This window comes from Nothoprocta perdicaria, unplaced genomic scaffold, assembly GCF_003342845.1.
Source record: "Nothoprocta perdicaria isolate Ctin4 unplaced genomic scaffold, notPer1 scaffold_3, whole genome shotgun sequence".
Classification (NCBI taxonomy): domain Eukaryota; kingdom Metazoa; phylum Chordata; class Aves; order Tinamiformes; family Tinamidae; genus Nothoprocta; species Nothoprocta perdicaria.
Genome location: NW_020455532.1, coordinates 4,679,925 through 4,693,268, shown reverse-complemented (window position 1 = coordinate 4,693,268; position 13,344 = coordinate 4,679,925). Strand labels below are relative to the sequence as shown.

Genomic DNA, 13,344 nt, shown 5'->3' with positions numbered 1-13,344 from the left:
ACAGAGCAGGTGCTTTTTCAGAAAGCCCTTTACACTGGCTCTGTTTTAAACCCTAGGCTAATATCTATATTTGAAGTACCTAGTCTAATTATAGATTAAAGAGGCAAATGGCAGCACAGAATTATTATTCACTTGCAATGTTTCTTTCGTCTCACTCCACAAATGCCGAGCCTTAATTATTTAGCAGATTAGTCTTTCTCTATAATGACCTGGCACAAGCTTCAAACAGAGAGTTTAAATTGATTTTCTCCCATTATATTTGCCTTGCAAGCTGATTAGTACCTACTAAACTAATTTTAGTTGAAAAAAAAATTATTGGTTCCAAGATGAAATTACTCAATTATACTTGCTGTTTACTTATATGGCACAGCAGATAATCTTTAAATAACACTAGAGGTTGCAGTTCAATTAACTTTTTTTTTTATAAGTCACAGGAAAAAAAGTTCAGTTAYGGGGCATCAAATAACAGGAGTAAATCGAAGACGCTTAAATGTGAAGAGGCAAACAATTTAAGTGAGGGCAACATAATGCTATCTAATAATACTTAACACTTACTTAAGTGCTTTTCATCAGTGATGTGCTTCCTAAACATTAACTAATTTTCACAACATCCAGAGGAGGTGATTAAGTGTATAATTACCTTTCACTTGGGTATGAAGGAGGTTGAGGCAAAGGAGTTAAGGTTGCAAAGATACCATCAGCGGAGGGATGGGGCCATCCTTTCCCCAGGGTTCTGCTCGGCAGAGGCAGCATTTGCACCATCCCCTTCAGCTCRTGGTGCCTCCCTCAACCATGAGGCATAAATTTGAGCAGCCCGAGATAGGATCTTGGCAATCCTGTTCCCATTGCTTGTGTCTTGAATGAAATAATTGCCTGCAGATGCTTTACTTCTCCCTCTGCCCATACCCAGGGGGTGGTACACAGGGGAAGAGGTTCCCTTAGACCTGTTGGTCTTTCACATTCACTTTGCTAATACCCTGCGTGCCAAAAGGGCATGAACATCAAGCAGGGCAAGGCAAGGTTGCATCCCAGGGATATTTTTTTAAACAAGCTACTTAGCAGTTTGGTTCATTGGGTTGCAAATTGTCAAAGAGAAGCTAGAGCCTTGCAGCCCATGTTCTGCAGGCGGTGCTAGTGCCTGACCTCGATTTTGAGGTCGTGTGCGGGAAATTTATGAGTGTTGGGATGGGAGATAAAGCRGGTCGCACAGCCCGGAGGGAATCCTTGGGGTCTGGTACTCGAGGTCCAGTGGATGCGTGACATCGTGCAGCCCCCTTGGCTTTTTGTCAGATTTTTGTCAACGCCACCAATGCTTTTTGTCAGAGCAATAGGAAAACAGAAAATTGAAGTTTCAGTCTAGAATAGGCCCTGTCTGTATTAATGCTTTGGTTCACAGCAATAGTGTGCTTAGGAAGAGAATCCCCTGGTCGTTCCCTTTCCCCACGTGCAGCAGGGAGGTGTTTGCAGAGCAATTTTGCTGTGTTTTAGTCTACGGTCACTGGCAGAAAACTGCTCTGGTAGCTCTGCTGCTGCAGCAGCACCTCAGGTGCGTTCCAGCCCCGACGGACGAGGCTTCCAGAGAGACTCACACAGCTCAAGCACAGGCAGGAGGGTGGGCCAAGGCCACCAGACCAAACCCCGCCCTGCCAAAGGCCACATAAATTTTAGATGGAGGGGCCTGAGCACCAAATGTTTTGATGAACTAATTGCTCTCTAATGTAGATGTGACCCAGATGCCTGACCAGGTGCATCGGTGCATGTAGCAAGCAAGAATATTTCCTCAATTGAATAAATTTGGTAGCTTTTAATGCTATAAGCACAGAAACATTCRTGTTTGGTTTATCTGCCTTTGAGAGTCAGCAATTTTACCTGCATTTCTCTGCCCTCTTTGGTTTGCTTTTGTTTTAATAAGAAAAAATGAAGCAAAATTTTGCAATAGGAGGAAAGTTTAAAAGTGCTGGTGGACTCTGCCATGCTCTGCTGTGTTTTTCTTGCTGTGYATTGAATCTTTTCCTACTGTGATAAGCAAATGTGTGTGATTAAAGGAGTTTCTTAGCTGCACACAGGGAATGGGTAGGCTGCACAGGTCTGTAAACAAGGAACAGGAGTCTATGGAAAGGGTCTGCCACATTTTTATGCCGATTTTCTTATTTTCTTGTGAAGTAGTCTCAATGTTGTAGCAAAATTCCTATGTTTTAAGACATGACTTTACTTGTTGTGCAAAATCCCYGAATGTGCAAAATCTATTACTTTAAAAAGAATGAGGTAAAATTTTCAGTAGCGGTTGTAGGAAACTGGATTTCACAAGATTTCTTTTTCTCATTGAAGTCTCTAAGGGCACAGATTTAAAATAGTATTTTTGAATTCCCTTTGTGCCTGATGCTTAAGAAAAATCACCTCTAACCCCCATCCGTATTTCTTCAGTTTGAGAGATCCTCAAGAATTTAATTTAAAAGTGCCTCATTTCCCCTTGGTGTTAATTATGAAAAAAAAAAAAAAAAGTGCTGCTTCTCTGCTAAATTCTGAATATCTCCAGTTGGTGTTTACAAGGCTGGCAGCGGAGTTTTTCTTTGTGGCACATGTTTAACAGCAGATTGCTGCTTACTGCCTTATTCTGTGGTCATTTATGGTGCTAGAAAATGCATCAGATCCAAACCTACAGCGTAAACGGGTGGCAAACGGGAGCCCGAGCGGCCTCTCCGCTGCTGCGGCTCCCGCGGCGYGGCCGCGCTTTGCCTTTGGGGATATCGCAGTGCAGCAGCAACTCGCACATGCCTGGGTTCGGCTTCTCCGTTTTCCCTAAGAGAACTATCATTTCTGAATGATCTCAGTGTTTAATCATGAATTTGGCAGCTGCAAAGTAAGTAATAAGGCTCAAGTGCTGAGGTTGGGATTAGGCTGGGCAAGTTTGTCAGATATGAAGTTTATGGTTTTATAATAAAGCATTATCTCACTTTACTCAACTGAACAATAATTTCAGATACTGCAGTTCATGCTCTCACTCTGCAGTGTTGAAACCTGAGGCGCTGTTAAAAAATAGCTCTAAAAAATCAGTTGGGCGAGAGCCCCCAGTGGCCTGGGGAGATGCGGCCGAGGCAGAGCGCTTCCTTCCCGCTCAGGAGCGGGTTCCTCAAGTGACCCRAAGACAAAGCAGGATGATGAAGGCAAAGCAGGATGCCGGCAGCACCAAGCAGCACTTTATCCTCAGGGCTCCAGACTCTCCTTCCAGACTCAGTTTTGAGGATAGGACATTTCAGCAGTACCCGCTCTAGAGAGCTGCCTTCTGCATGGGCAGACCAAGGAGGACTCACAGAACTCACCGTGACTAAACCTGAGTGGTTTGAAAAGGGAGATAGATACATGGAGCCAAATGTTTAATAGTCCTGGACCTACTCTGCCTGTGGGTTGTGTGTGCAGTGACCTGCAGAGCAAAGCCTAACCTTGAGGGAGGATTCGGGGCTTAGGCTGGAACTTGTCCTTGGTGCATGTGGGAGAGCACGGCTGAATATCGATCTGAACCATTTTTGCTGGAAATGATGCTGTTTGGCACTAACCACAGCTCTGGGGTAGTGCAGTTCTTTAGGTTGGATTAGGATTTGGCTTCAAGGGAGAAGTGACTCCTGGGCTTTTGTGCTTCTGGGACCTGCGTGGGCTGCAGTTCCCYGCAGCTCTTTGCTGAGCTGGGTTGGCTTGAGAGAGCTGGAAGGGAGGGAAATTGCTAGTTGGCTGGGCTTGACAAGGTGAAATAGGGAACAATTAAAGACATGGGACTTTATACTTTGAATATAATTGGCAGGGTGTAGCTTTGAGGAATTTCCTCCTACTTATGAAAAGACTTCAGCTTCCTTCTCACTTATTCAAACGTTTCCTGAATGGGTGCCTGAAACCCGCTCTTTGGTTTGGGTTTTGTTTTCCTCTTTCTGTCCTCTCCTTGTTTCGGCTGTGACTGTCCTGGTTAGTGTCCRAGCCGCGGGAGCAGGGCGTGCTGAGTCCTTCACAGCCCATATCCACGTGGTGCATGTGCCCCTGGCAAGAACTCCCTGCTGGGACCAGTCTCAGATGGGAAGAGATGTTCCTTTCTCTTTCCCAAATCTTCCAAACACCTTTGGAGCCTGTGACCGTTCTGGAATTCGTAGAAGGTGTCAGGGTGTTGGCGTCAGCGCTGCCCAGTGGGGTGGATGTTTCTTCTGTCAATTTTTGCTCTATTCTATCCTACCTCCAGTTGCCCTTTTTTTATTTTGCCATGGAGATTGTCCCATAAAGAAAGTGGGCAATATGATGGAGCTAGGAATTGCCAGAAAGAGCAGCTCAGTGACGGCGAGTGGAGCCCAGGGACCTGCTCGTCTGTCCCGGGTGCCTCTAGGCCTCGTGTGGAGCAAGGGCCAGCAGCAGAGTGAGGCTCTGCGCTTGTGTTTAGTCCGGTTGTACTTCCTTTCCTAAGAAATGGGATGGTCTGTGTAATGTAAGGAATGAGTCGGACATTGTTGACAATGAGTAGGAAATAGTRGCCCAGGTGGATCCTATCCCGCGTTAGGGAAGTTTAGAAACTGGTTTAAACTCCATGGCTAAGGTGTATTCTTGCAGGTCCAGAACAAGCAGAAAAGCAGCTCAGGGCATGTGTGCTGGGACAGAGGACTCGGGCAGGCAGCAGTGGCAGAAAGATGAGGTCTCAAGCAGGGTGGCGGGCAGCATGTGGAGGCCAGGGCTGAGGGCCTCGCGGAGCAGCCGGGTGCTGCTTTGTCAAGACCTCCCTGGCCAGTCTGAGCTACAAAAAATGTTGCAAAGAAGTAGACTTGGATGGAGGGGAGGTTCAGGGTCAGCCCCTCTCCACAGAATGAAGTCTCTTACGTTGCAGAAAGAGCATGGAGCTGCACAAGGTGCCAGGCCCTGAGAATGTGTCCCACTGAACCCGACACTGACCTGGGAAGGGGCCTCTCACTGTCCTGGAGAGCAGGAGCTGTGGCCAGAAGGTGCCTGTCCCTCCTGCTGTTCAGCTGGAGTTTATAAGATCTGGCTGCCATCTGGTGACACTGGGGGGAAGAGCAGGATTGCTTGGAAGTTGCTGCTCACTCTTCAAGTGAAACTGTAGTTTCTCTTCCTCCCTTCCTGCCATCCCTCTGCATTTGGATTATATCAGCCCCCTCTCATGCTTTAAGGCATGACCTGCCCTTGCCAAAGTCTACTGCAGCATTTTCCCAAAACTGTTTCTTTTCTCTTTCCCATACAGAGTACAAGCCAAGCTACGTCCGGAATCGCTCCATCCGCTCTGTGTCTGTCGAGCTGCATGGAGAGGTTTACAACTTCGGGCTCGAGGATGGATTCCAGCCCGTGGTGCCGAGGAACGTCACCAGGAGGCACAAGGTGCAGAGGGCTGCTGCGCGTGAAGAGGAGGAGAGAGATGTGGGGGAATACAGCGGCACTGGCGGCATTGCCGAGTACGCAGCTCCCAACCTAATAAAAGTGACGCACAGGTGAGTACACGAGGTCAGTGCCTGTGATGTCTGTCTTTAAGACATTAATTATTATATATAAATAAAAGAATGGTGAAAAACACTCAGCTTGCATTTAAGCAAGTACTTRGGCAAGACTCAGAATTAACTACATGGTATTTCCTGCCCCTTAATAAACTTCTAAGGTTATCACATAAGCCAGTATTTTGGAGRAATCTTGAATCTTAACAGCCCAGGTTGCACTAGAAGTTAGTAAAACACAGAGATTTAATATTGTCAAAGGGCATTTAGCCTTATAAGTCAGGGAGACATTATTCCTTTTATAGAAAATTGCAAGTTTTCTTTATTTTTCTTTGTGATGTTCTAATTCATCTTATAAAGAAGCATTTTCTTCTTGCTGCTACCTCCGTATCACTTAATTGCCCATAGGGAAATAGCTTCTGAGCACTGCTCTCAGTGGCTGCTAGTTAGTAGAGCTTGTTTATGTAGGGAGCTTAATGAATAAACAGGAACTCTGTGCAGAACAACTTACATACAGAAATGAAACAGTCAACAGGGTCTACTTCACTGGGATAAGGAGAGTCTCCCCTTAATTTTTCTTCTGGAAAAATTTCCATGGCTACTCAAAACAACAGCCTTTCCTGGCTCGTAGGGTGCTCTCCTAAATCTCTGGAAAAGAAGCCTTTTCTGAGTTCTGCATGTCATTTCCAAGCTCATGTGTCCTCAGACTGTATTGTTCAAACCAGCTGTTTGCATTGGTGGGATTTGCTTTATGTATAGTAATAAATCCTTTTTTTTTTTTTTTTTTTTCTGTTGCCAGGTGCTATATCCTGGAGAATGATACTGTTCAGTGTGACACAGATCTGTACAGGTCACTGCAAGCTTGGAAGGACCATAAACTTCATATTGACCATGAGGTCAGTGATGTTATCAGGCGTGTATTTGCAATGTGTGCTTTTAGCATGGGKTTCTGTGGTCTGATAGGATCATGCTGACAGTTTCTATGGGAGTCTGTCTGCCTGGAGGGACTCTGTGAGCCTCACTGCCTGGTGTCGGAGTAGAGATTTCATAAAGACAGGATCCCCTCTTGTTTTCTTAGCAAATCACATGAATTCACAGCACAGTTGGATGTGAGAACCTGCTGGCCCTTACAGTACAGATTGGCACATAACAAGGCAGGTATTAGAAAAAAATGTATTAGCTCTGCTAGCGTTTCAGAAGGGGCAAATCAAACATCCTCAATGTCACTGTGCTGCTCTRTCTCTTTCACACTTCAGGAGACGTAGGCTACATGGAGCACCAAAGAGCRTGAGCACGCACGTCTGTCCTTAGGGGCTCCTGATTCAGGGTCAGAGGCTTGCGGGCTTTGTATTTTTCTTGATGTCTTCTSTGTTTGTCACTCAGGTGTGTCTATTAGTTTTACAGTTGCTGATGTCTTACAGTAGCAGTAACTTCTTTGCTCAGACTGGGTGACTTTGTTTTTTCAGCTGGATAAAGAGCCAAGGTGGAAGCCTGGATACACCTGCGTGTAGGTGGGCTGGGCTGAACCAGGTGTTTCATTGACTCACGAGCCAGGGGCTAGAAATAAACAGTGGGTGGCAGAGTTAAATGAATGGCTAATCCAGCTCCTACATGGCCAGATATTGCCAGAAACCATCATGTAAAATGATGGAAAGGTGCCGGTTCCGAAGAGGGACTTGAGAACACTGCTCCACTCACTCTCAGATCTGTAACAGGCTGAACTTTAGGGGCTTTGGTTTCTTTAGGGTAGCCTTTCTACCWTTGCAAATACCCTGAATTGTTCAAAATGGAAAATCTGTGGAACTGAAAATGCTTGCTCGTGGTAGGAGGTGTGGAAGGTGGTGAAAAGAAGCATTTGATAGCATAGAAGGGGCTGGAGAGAGTTAGAACATGGTTAAATTGTGCTCTACTCTGATTTTTTTTTTTTAAATGACTATCTTTACTTTTATTCAGATTGAGACTTTGCAAAATAAAATTAAAAACCTGAGGGAGGTGAGAGGGCATCTGAAGAAGAAGCGACCTGAAGAATGTGATTGCAACAAGCTAAGGTATTTCTTGAATGCTCCCGAGGAGCTGTAATGTGCAGCGGTAGGCAGGTTGTGTCTCCCCAGGTCGCAGGCGGGGGCCGGGTCACTGCTGCCCACGCTCTCTGCYGGGTGGCTCAACTAAAGTCAAGTTCTTTAATAATCTTATTTTGTTAATTTGCTTTAAGGATTGCCTTTCTTTACAGCTCTTAATTATTTAAAATAWATTTATTTATTTGTTTTGAGGAGCTGACATTAGCTGATTTCTGGTGTGCTCTTTAGAAGATGATATATATTGAACTTAATTTGATTCTGCTTGTTTCTGTGGCTAGTACGAGGGCTGTGGGTTGTAGTTTGGTCTCAGAGCAGCAGATGATGCTGCACACACGAGCTGAGGAGGCATCGAGGCTCGGACGGAGCCGTGAATGAGCAAATGGATGGAATGAGTGCATGAAACCAGAGCCAAATGCAGTGCGGTAATGCAGGATGAACAACTGTCCCTCTCTTGTTGATTTAACATTTTGTTTGTTTGTTTTTACAGTTACCATTCAAAACATAAAAGCAAACTGAGACATAGAGGATCACATCTTCATCCTTTCAAGTAAGTCATGCTCCCTTGAAAGAGGAAATGCAAAGATGTAAATATTTGGTCCAGGAATACAAGCTACAATCTAAGCATCTCTAGAGCTACTTGAAATAMAGGACATTAATTTAAAAATTCCAAGTACTTTTTTTTTCCCCTAAAATCAGCTTATTAGCAGCTTATTTTTTTTTTTAGGTATGCACAAGTGTAACAGTACCAGCATGACCCTAATGTTTCATATGTGCAGGAAAGCCCTCCAGGAGAAAGACAGGCTGTGGCTGCTTAGAGAACAGAGGCGAAAGAAGAAGCTGCGCAAGCTGCTGAAGAGAATAAAGAAYAACGACACGTGCAGCATGCCCGGCCTGACCTGCTTCACCCACGACAACCAGCACTGGCAAACGGCCCCGCTCTGGACACGTAAGGCTGCTCCAAACTAAGTAATAGGTGGCTGCACAGTCCTGTGATTTTGCCCTATAAAAGGGAGAACAAAACAGGCTGCAACTCAAAGTGTGCAGATAATAGCAGTTTTAACTGTAGTACAGCAAATGCTCTTCTCTACCCCCATCCTATATTGGTTCTTAGTGGTATTATCTGACTTAGAGTTGCACTTTTCCCAAGTGGAGGGGGCGGGGGGGAGGCAAAAAGCAGCTAGGCCAGCTGGTATCTAGCAAGTTATCTGTGCAGTAAGTACAGGTAGCCAAGAACCTAGCGCCAGAAGGCAATCTCTGCTCAGGAAGAAGACAGTAACTGTGAATAATATGATGTACTACTTGCCAGTGTCTACCAGCAGCAACATGTATCTTATGTCTTCGTGACATCTAAACTTTAATTTGCAGTGGGCCCTTTCTGTGCCTGTACCAGTGCCAACAATAACACATACTGGTGTCTGAGGACAATCAACGAGACGCACAACTTCCTCTTCTGTGAATTTGCTACTGGGTTTTTGGAGTATTTTGATCTCAATACTGATCCATACCAGGTATTTGATCATGAAACAGCTCAGGAAATAGCAAAGCAGAACACTCAGCCATCTTTCTGCAATAAGAAYTGCTATATTTTGAACTGCTAACCCAGAAATTTTCCATGTTACAGAACTTTTGTGTTCTTCAGTCACAGGGGACAGTTAGTGGCCATCGCTGACAATTCAGTTCCTATAGCAATTTCCCAAACCTTTGCCACAGACRTATAAAGCTAGTATTGTACACCCCCCACACACACCTTGCTCTGAAAACAGCTTTTCTGTGTTGCCTGTTTCTGGTTTTGGAGAATTATACAATCTTGAKGGTTCTGGCTGCCCAATGAGATGAAGCTCAAGATGACAACATRCTAATTTGTTAGTAGCCTAGCACATCAGCCTGGTTTCTTGGTGTTATAGTGAACCATCATGATATTGGTGCAAGCCATTTAATGTAAATTCTGGTGGCTTTTTCTGTTGGGAAAAACACATGTATTCTACATATGCACGTTACATGAACCATATAACAATGTATGTTCTCTAACAAGAACTGCTCTTTATTGCCAGCTAATTAACGCAGTAAATACGCTAGATCGAGATGTTCTTAATCAACTGCACGTCCAGCTCATGGAACTGAGAAGCTGCAAAGGCTACAAACAGTGCAACCCGAGAACGAGGAACATGGAGCTGGGTAAGTGCCTTTCCCATTACACTCTCTTGCTTGCCAAGAAGAAAGTTGTAGCAGTTCTTTATCAGTGTCCTGCTGAGGCTGATGGCTGTGTTCAGGGTTTTAGTTTTGTTCCATTGTGTGTTAAACATCAGTTTCTGGAAACATTACCTAAGCATCAGCCTGAAGCAGAATACCATAGTGTGGTGGGCAGGAGGATATTAGACAGGAACAAAACTTGTTAAAGGATGAAAATACAGTAACACAGAATACAATTCATAGAATCATGGCATAATTCAAGCTCACGGGGTGGGGGCTCATCCCAAATTGCAACCTATTTTACCTAACTAAGGCTTTAAGTACAAAACCACATGTTACTAGAACTGTTACGCCAACATTTATCATGGCAATGCAAGTTATGTTTATATTTTGAAGTAAATCTAACTTTGGAAAAATTGTACCTTACCTGATACCATCTTCTGCAGGCAGTGCTTGGTAACACTGGTAATTTTTTTTCTTAGGACTTAAAGATGGAAGCTACGAGCAATACAGGTACTRACTTTTTTAAAGAAGTTACTCTCAAATACCACTTTCATGCTAAAAAGTTAGAAATGTGGGATTGGGAAACCAGGCAGACAGGAACTGCATTTGCAAGATCTTTGCATCCTGATTACTTCAGCATGTTGTAGGTATTTCTGTTCCTAGTTCATTGTTACAGCATGCTCTAGTCTTTTTAGTCAAAATTTAGACTAAACTCTTCTTTTTTTAACGTATTCCAGACTGTAGAGCTATGGGTTTTCTTGGTGATGGTTAACTTTTTCTCCTTTTGCTGCTTGAAAATTAGGCAGTTTCAGCGTCGAAAATGGCCGGATGTGAAGAGACCATCATCTTCCAAGTCACTGTGAGTTGGAGGCAGTTTATGAAAAGCATTAGTTTTTACTTAGATCAGTGTTTATTTTGAGTGATTCTATCTTTATACTAAAACCCATATTTGCTTATGGTTTACTGCCCTTAAAAACTTGGACATTCTTCAAGTGTAGTACTCATCAGTTCTGAACTTGCCAGAATCCAAAGGTGAGATTTAAAAAAAATGTAAAGACACCATGACAATTAAAACAGTTTGTGGGCTGCCTTTGATTGCCAATTACCCTGTTTTGTAATCTTCTCTTTTAAAAAGAGGCTTTCTCAAATTCTGCTGTGAAAAAATATGCAGAAGTACCTTCATAGGTATGGCCTGGCATTCTCAGCTCCTGCAAAAGGAATTGCTAATTTAGTTGTATTTATTTCTAGTTGAAATGATACCTTTAACTCAAATGGAGTTAGTTACAGGTTAAATTTTCAAACAGAGTTGTTTCTATGATACATATACTATATTTGTGAAATATTATGGACCAGCTGTAGTGTTTGATTTTTCATGCATGGAGCTATTAGAAGTTATACAGCTACTTCCTACTAGCATGTTATACACTAAATCATCTTTGTTTTATTTTAAAGAGGACAACTGTGGGAAGGATGGGAGGGCTAATCTCCCCCAACTGCTGGAGAGAGGATATCGGTGAGGATATGACCTGGCCAGAACTTGAATCCATGTACAGACTAAACGAAACCCTGTATGAATTCAGAAAGAAGTACAATGCCAGCCTGGAGGACTGGATGAACTTTTGAAACTCAAATAGATAGAACGTTTGCACTGTTCAGTGAATTAAATAGATGCCGTGAAATTTTGGGAACTGCTGTCAGGAATACAAGTCTCTGAAATCCACTATTATACCTGCTTTTTGCTTTGGATTATACCTCACCTGCTTCACGAGGCATTTACAAGAAGTCACCACTAACACTACTCCAGGAGCTGACAGAAGAGGAAATGCAGCTGCATCCCAAAGAGGACTGTCATCCCGGTGGGCAGCACCCACACCAAGACATGGCCGTGGGAGGAAACTTGAAGGGCTTTTTGGCTCTGCTCCCTCTTCAAATGCTGTAAGATGAGAAAAACTGCAAAGCCAAGTGCAAGGGCAAAGCAAGATTCCGAACCCCTGGACACTTCTGCCCCAACTGGAGTGTAGGTAATGGTGGAAAGGAACTCTTAAGAGAGCAGCATTGAATAGTTTCAACATCATTATATTTCTCCCCTTTCCTCTGAGGATGTTTTAGTTCAATGTCTATTTGTCCGTCCTTTTGACACCTCTAGGAACTCTAGAGAAAGTCTTGACTAACAGGAACCCAGATTTTGGGGAGGGAGGGTTATGTACATACTGATCAATATACTGTTTGAAAATAAACTCTTTCAGGTTGTGAAGAATTTTGTTAATAAAAAGTGTGGAATGTCCACATATTATTTCTCAAAATGTTACTTCATGTCACATAGAACATCTCAGATTTTTTTTTTTTTAATTACATAAAAGTTTCAGTAACTGTATGTCAAATTTTAATCAGATTTGTATTAAGTCTTTTAATGTGGTGGTATTATATTGTATGTTCAAAACCAAAACAATTCTTTTGAGAAAACAACATTTGCTTAGTACTTTAACTTATATGTTTACTTTTAAAAGACACAGCTCCAACTAGTTCAATACTCTTGTGGCCAATTAAATATAATAGTATAGTTTGAATAACAGTTATTAAGTTTTAGGTAAAAACCATTCTACACAATCAGCACAGCATACGGAGTCTACTTGAGTGCTTTCCATAAAGAAAAGGTTATTAAACACACTGTAGTACAGGCACTAACASTGAGATCTTTGTATTTATAATTTTTTCCATGTTATTAGGTCACCTGTTTGAGGTCCATGCAAGAGGGAGCTCATATGACACTATGTCAAGTTACTGTTTCTCCTTTCAGTAGCCTGCAGCCTTAGATATGATCTTCTCTGTTGTGGCTTGGGAGATGTACCTACATTTTCTGAAGTGAGTATTTAAAACAGAAGACTTAAGCAACCTTTAAGAGCCTTTACTCTTAACACCAAGATACATTTTTTTTTTGAAAATATGAACTTAACTTGAACTTTTAAAAACAGTATAAAGGTGCATCAATGAAATGATTTTCATATTTTCCATTCTGCCTTTGCACATTAGAAATTCAAGCTGGATTACTTAACTGGCGATAGAGATCTCTGACAACACATATCCATACATGAACGCTATGGCTGAATGGAAAAAAAAAAAAAAAAAAGAAAAGAAAAATCCCTCAAAAAGTGGCAATTGGGTTCTTCTGTTCTGTGTTACAGTAAAACTAGGTTTGAGCTTGTATTTGAACCACACACAAATGTTTTAAATATACTTTCCAAAACTTTCCTGACAGTTATTTTTTTTAATCACAGAAATAATATCTGACTGTTTCCTAATCTAACCATAGCTTCTGCTTATAACCTGTTACAGATTTAGTGGATCATCAGCAAATAAACATCTGCTAGATGATGACAGCCTGGATCAAAGTGAAAAAATGTAGAAAACATATTTGTAGAAACACATTTTTACTGCTTTACAGAGAAAATTATTAGCTGTCTACCACTACTTATCAGCATGCAGAAAGAATATAATTTTTTTTTAAAAAAACTTACCTTTCCTTGTGTTCAGTCTAATAATTTTGCCAAGGGGAGCTGTGAATATCTGAAGCCTGCAAGGCCATCATTACTGCTCCTGTTGCA

General features: G+C 42.6%; 1 protein-coding gene across 3 annotated transcripts in view; it reads left to right on the top strand.

Annotated features, from left to right (window-relative positions):
• Positions 1-12,081, top strand: part of SULF2 (sulfatase 2) — a 124,254-nt gene extending 112,173 nt beyond the window's left edge. For all 3 annotated transcript variants that reach the window (XM_026041920.1, XM_026041918.1, XM_026041919.1), the window contains 10 exons: positions 5,228-5,471; positions 6,271-6,367; positions 7,425-7,519; positions 8,037-8,096; positions 8,326-8,495; positions 8,915-9,057; positions 9,601-9,724; positions 10,222-10,252; positions 10,545-10,601; positions 11,195-12,081. In XM_026041920.1, the coding sequence (XP_025897705.1) occupies positions 5,228-5,471; positions 6,271-6,367; positions 7,425-7,519; positions 8,037-8,096; positions 8,326-8,495; positions 8,915-9,057; positions 9,601-9,724; positions 10,222-10,252; positions 10,545-10,601; positions 11,195-11,225 (1,052 nt within the window). In that variant the 3' untranslated portion in view covers positions 11,226-12,081. The remainder of the gene's footprint in view (positions 1-5,227; positions 5,472-6,270; positions 6,368-7,424; positions 7,520-8,036; positions 8,097-8,325; positions 8,496-8,914; positions 9,058-9,600; positions 9,725-10,221; positions 10,253-10,544; positions 10,602-11,194) is intronic.
• Positions 12,082-13,344: the final 1,263 nt, after the last annotated feature.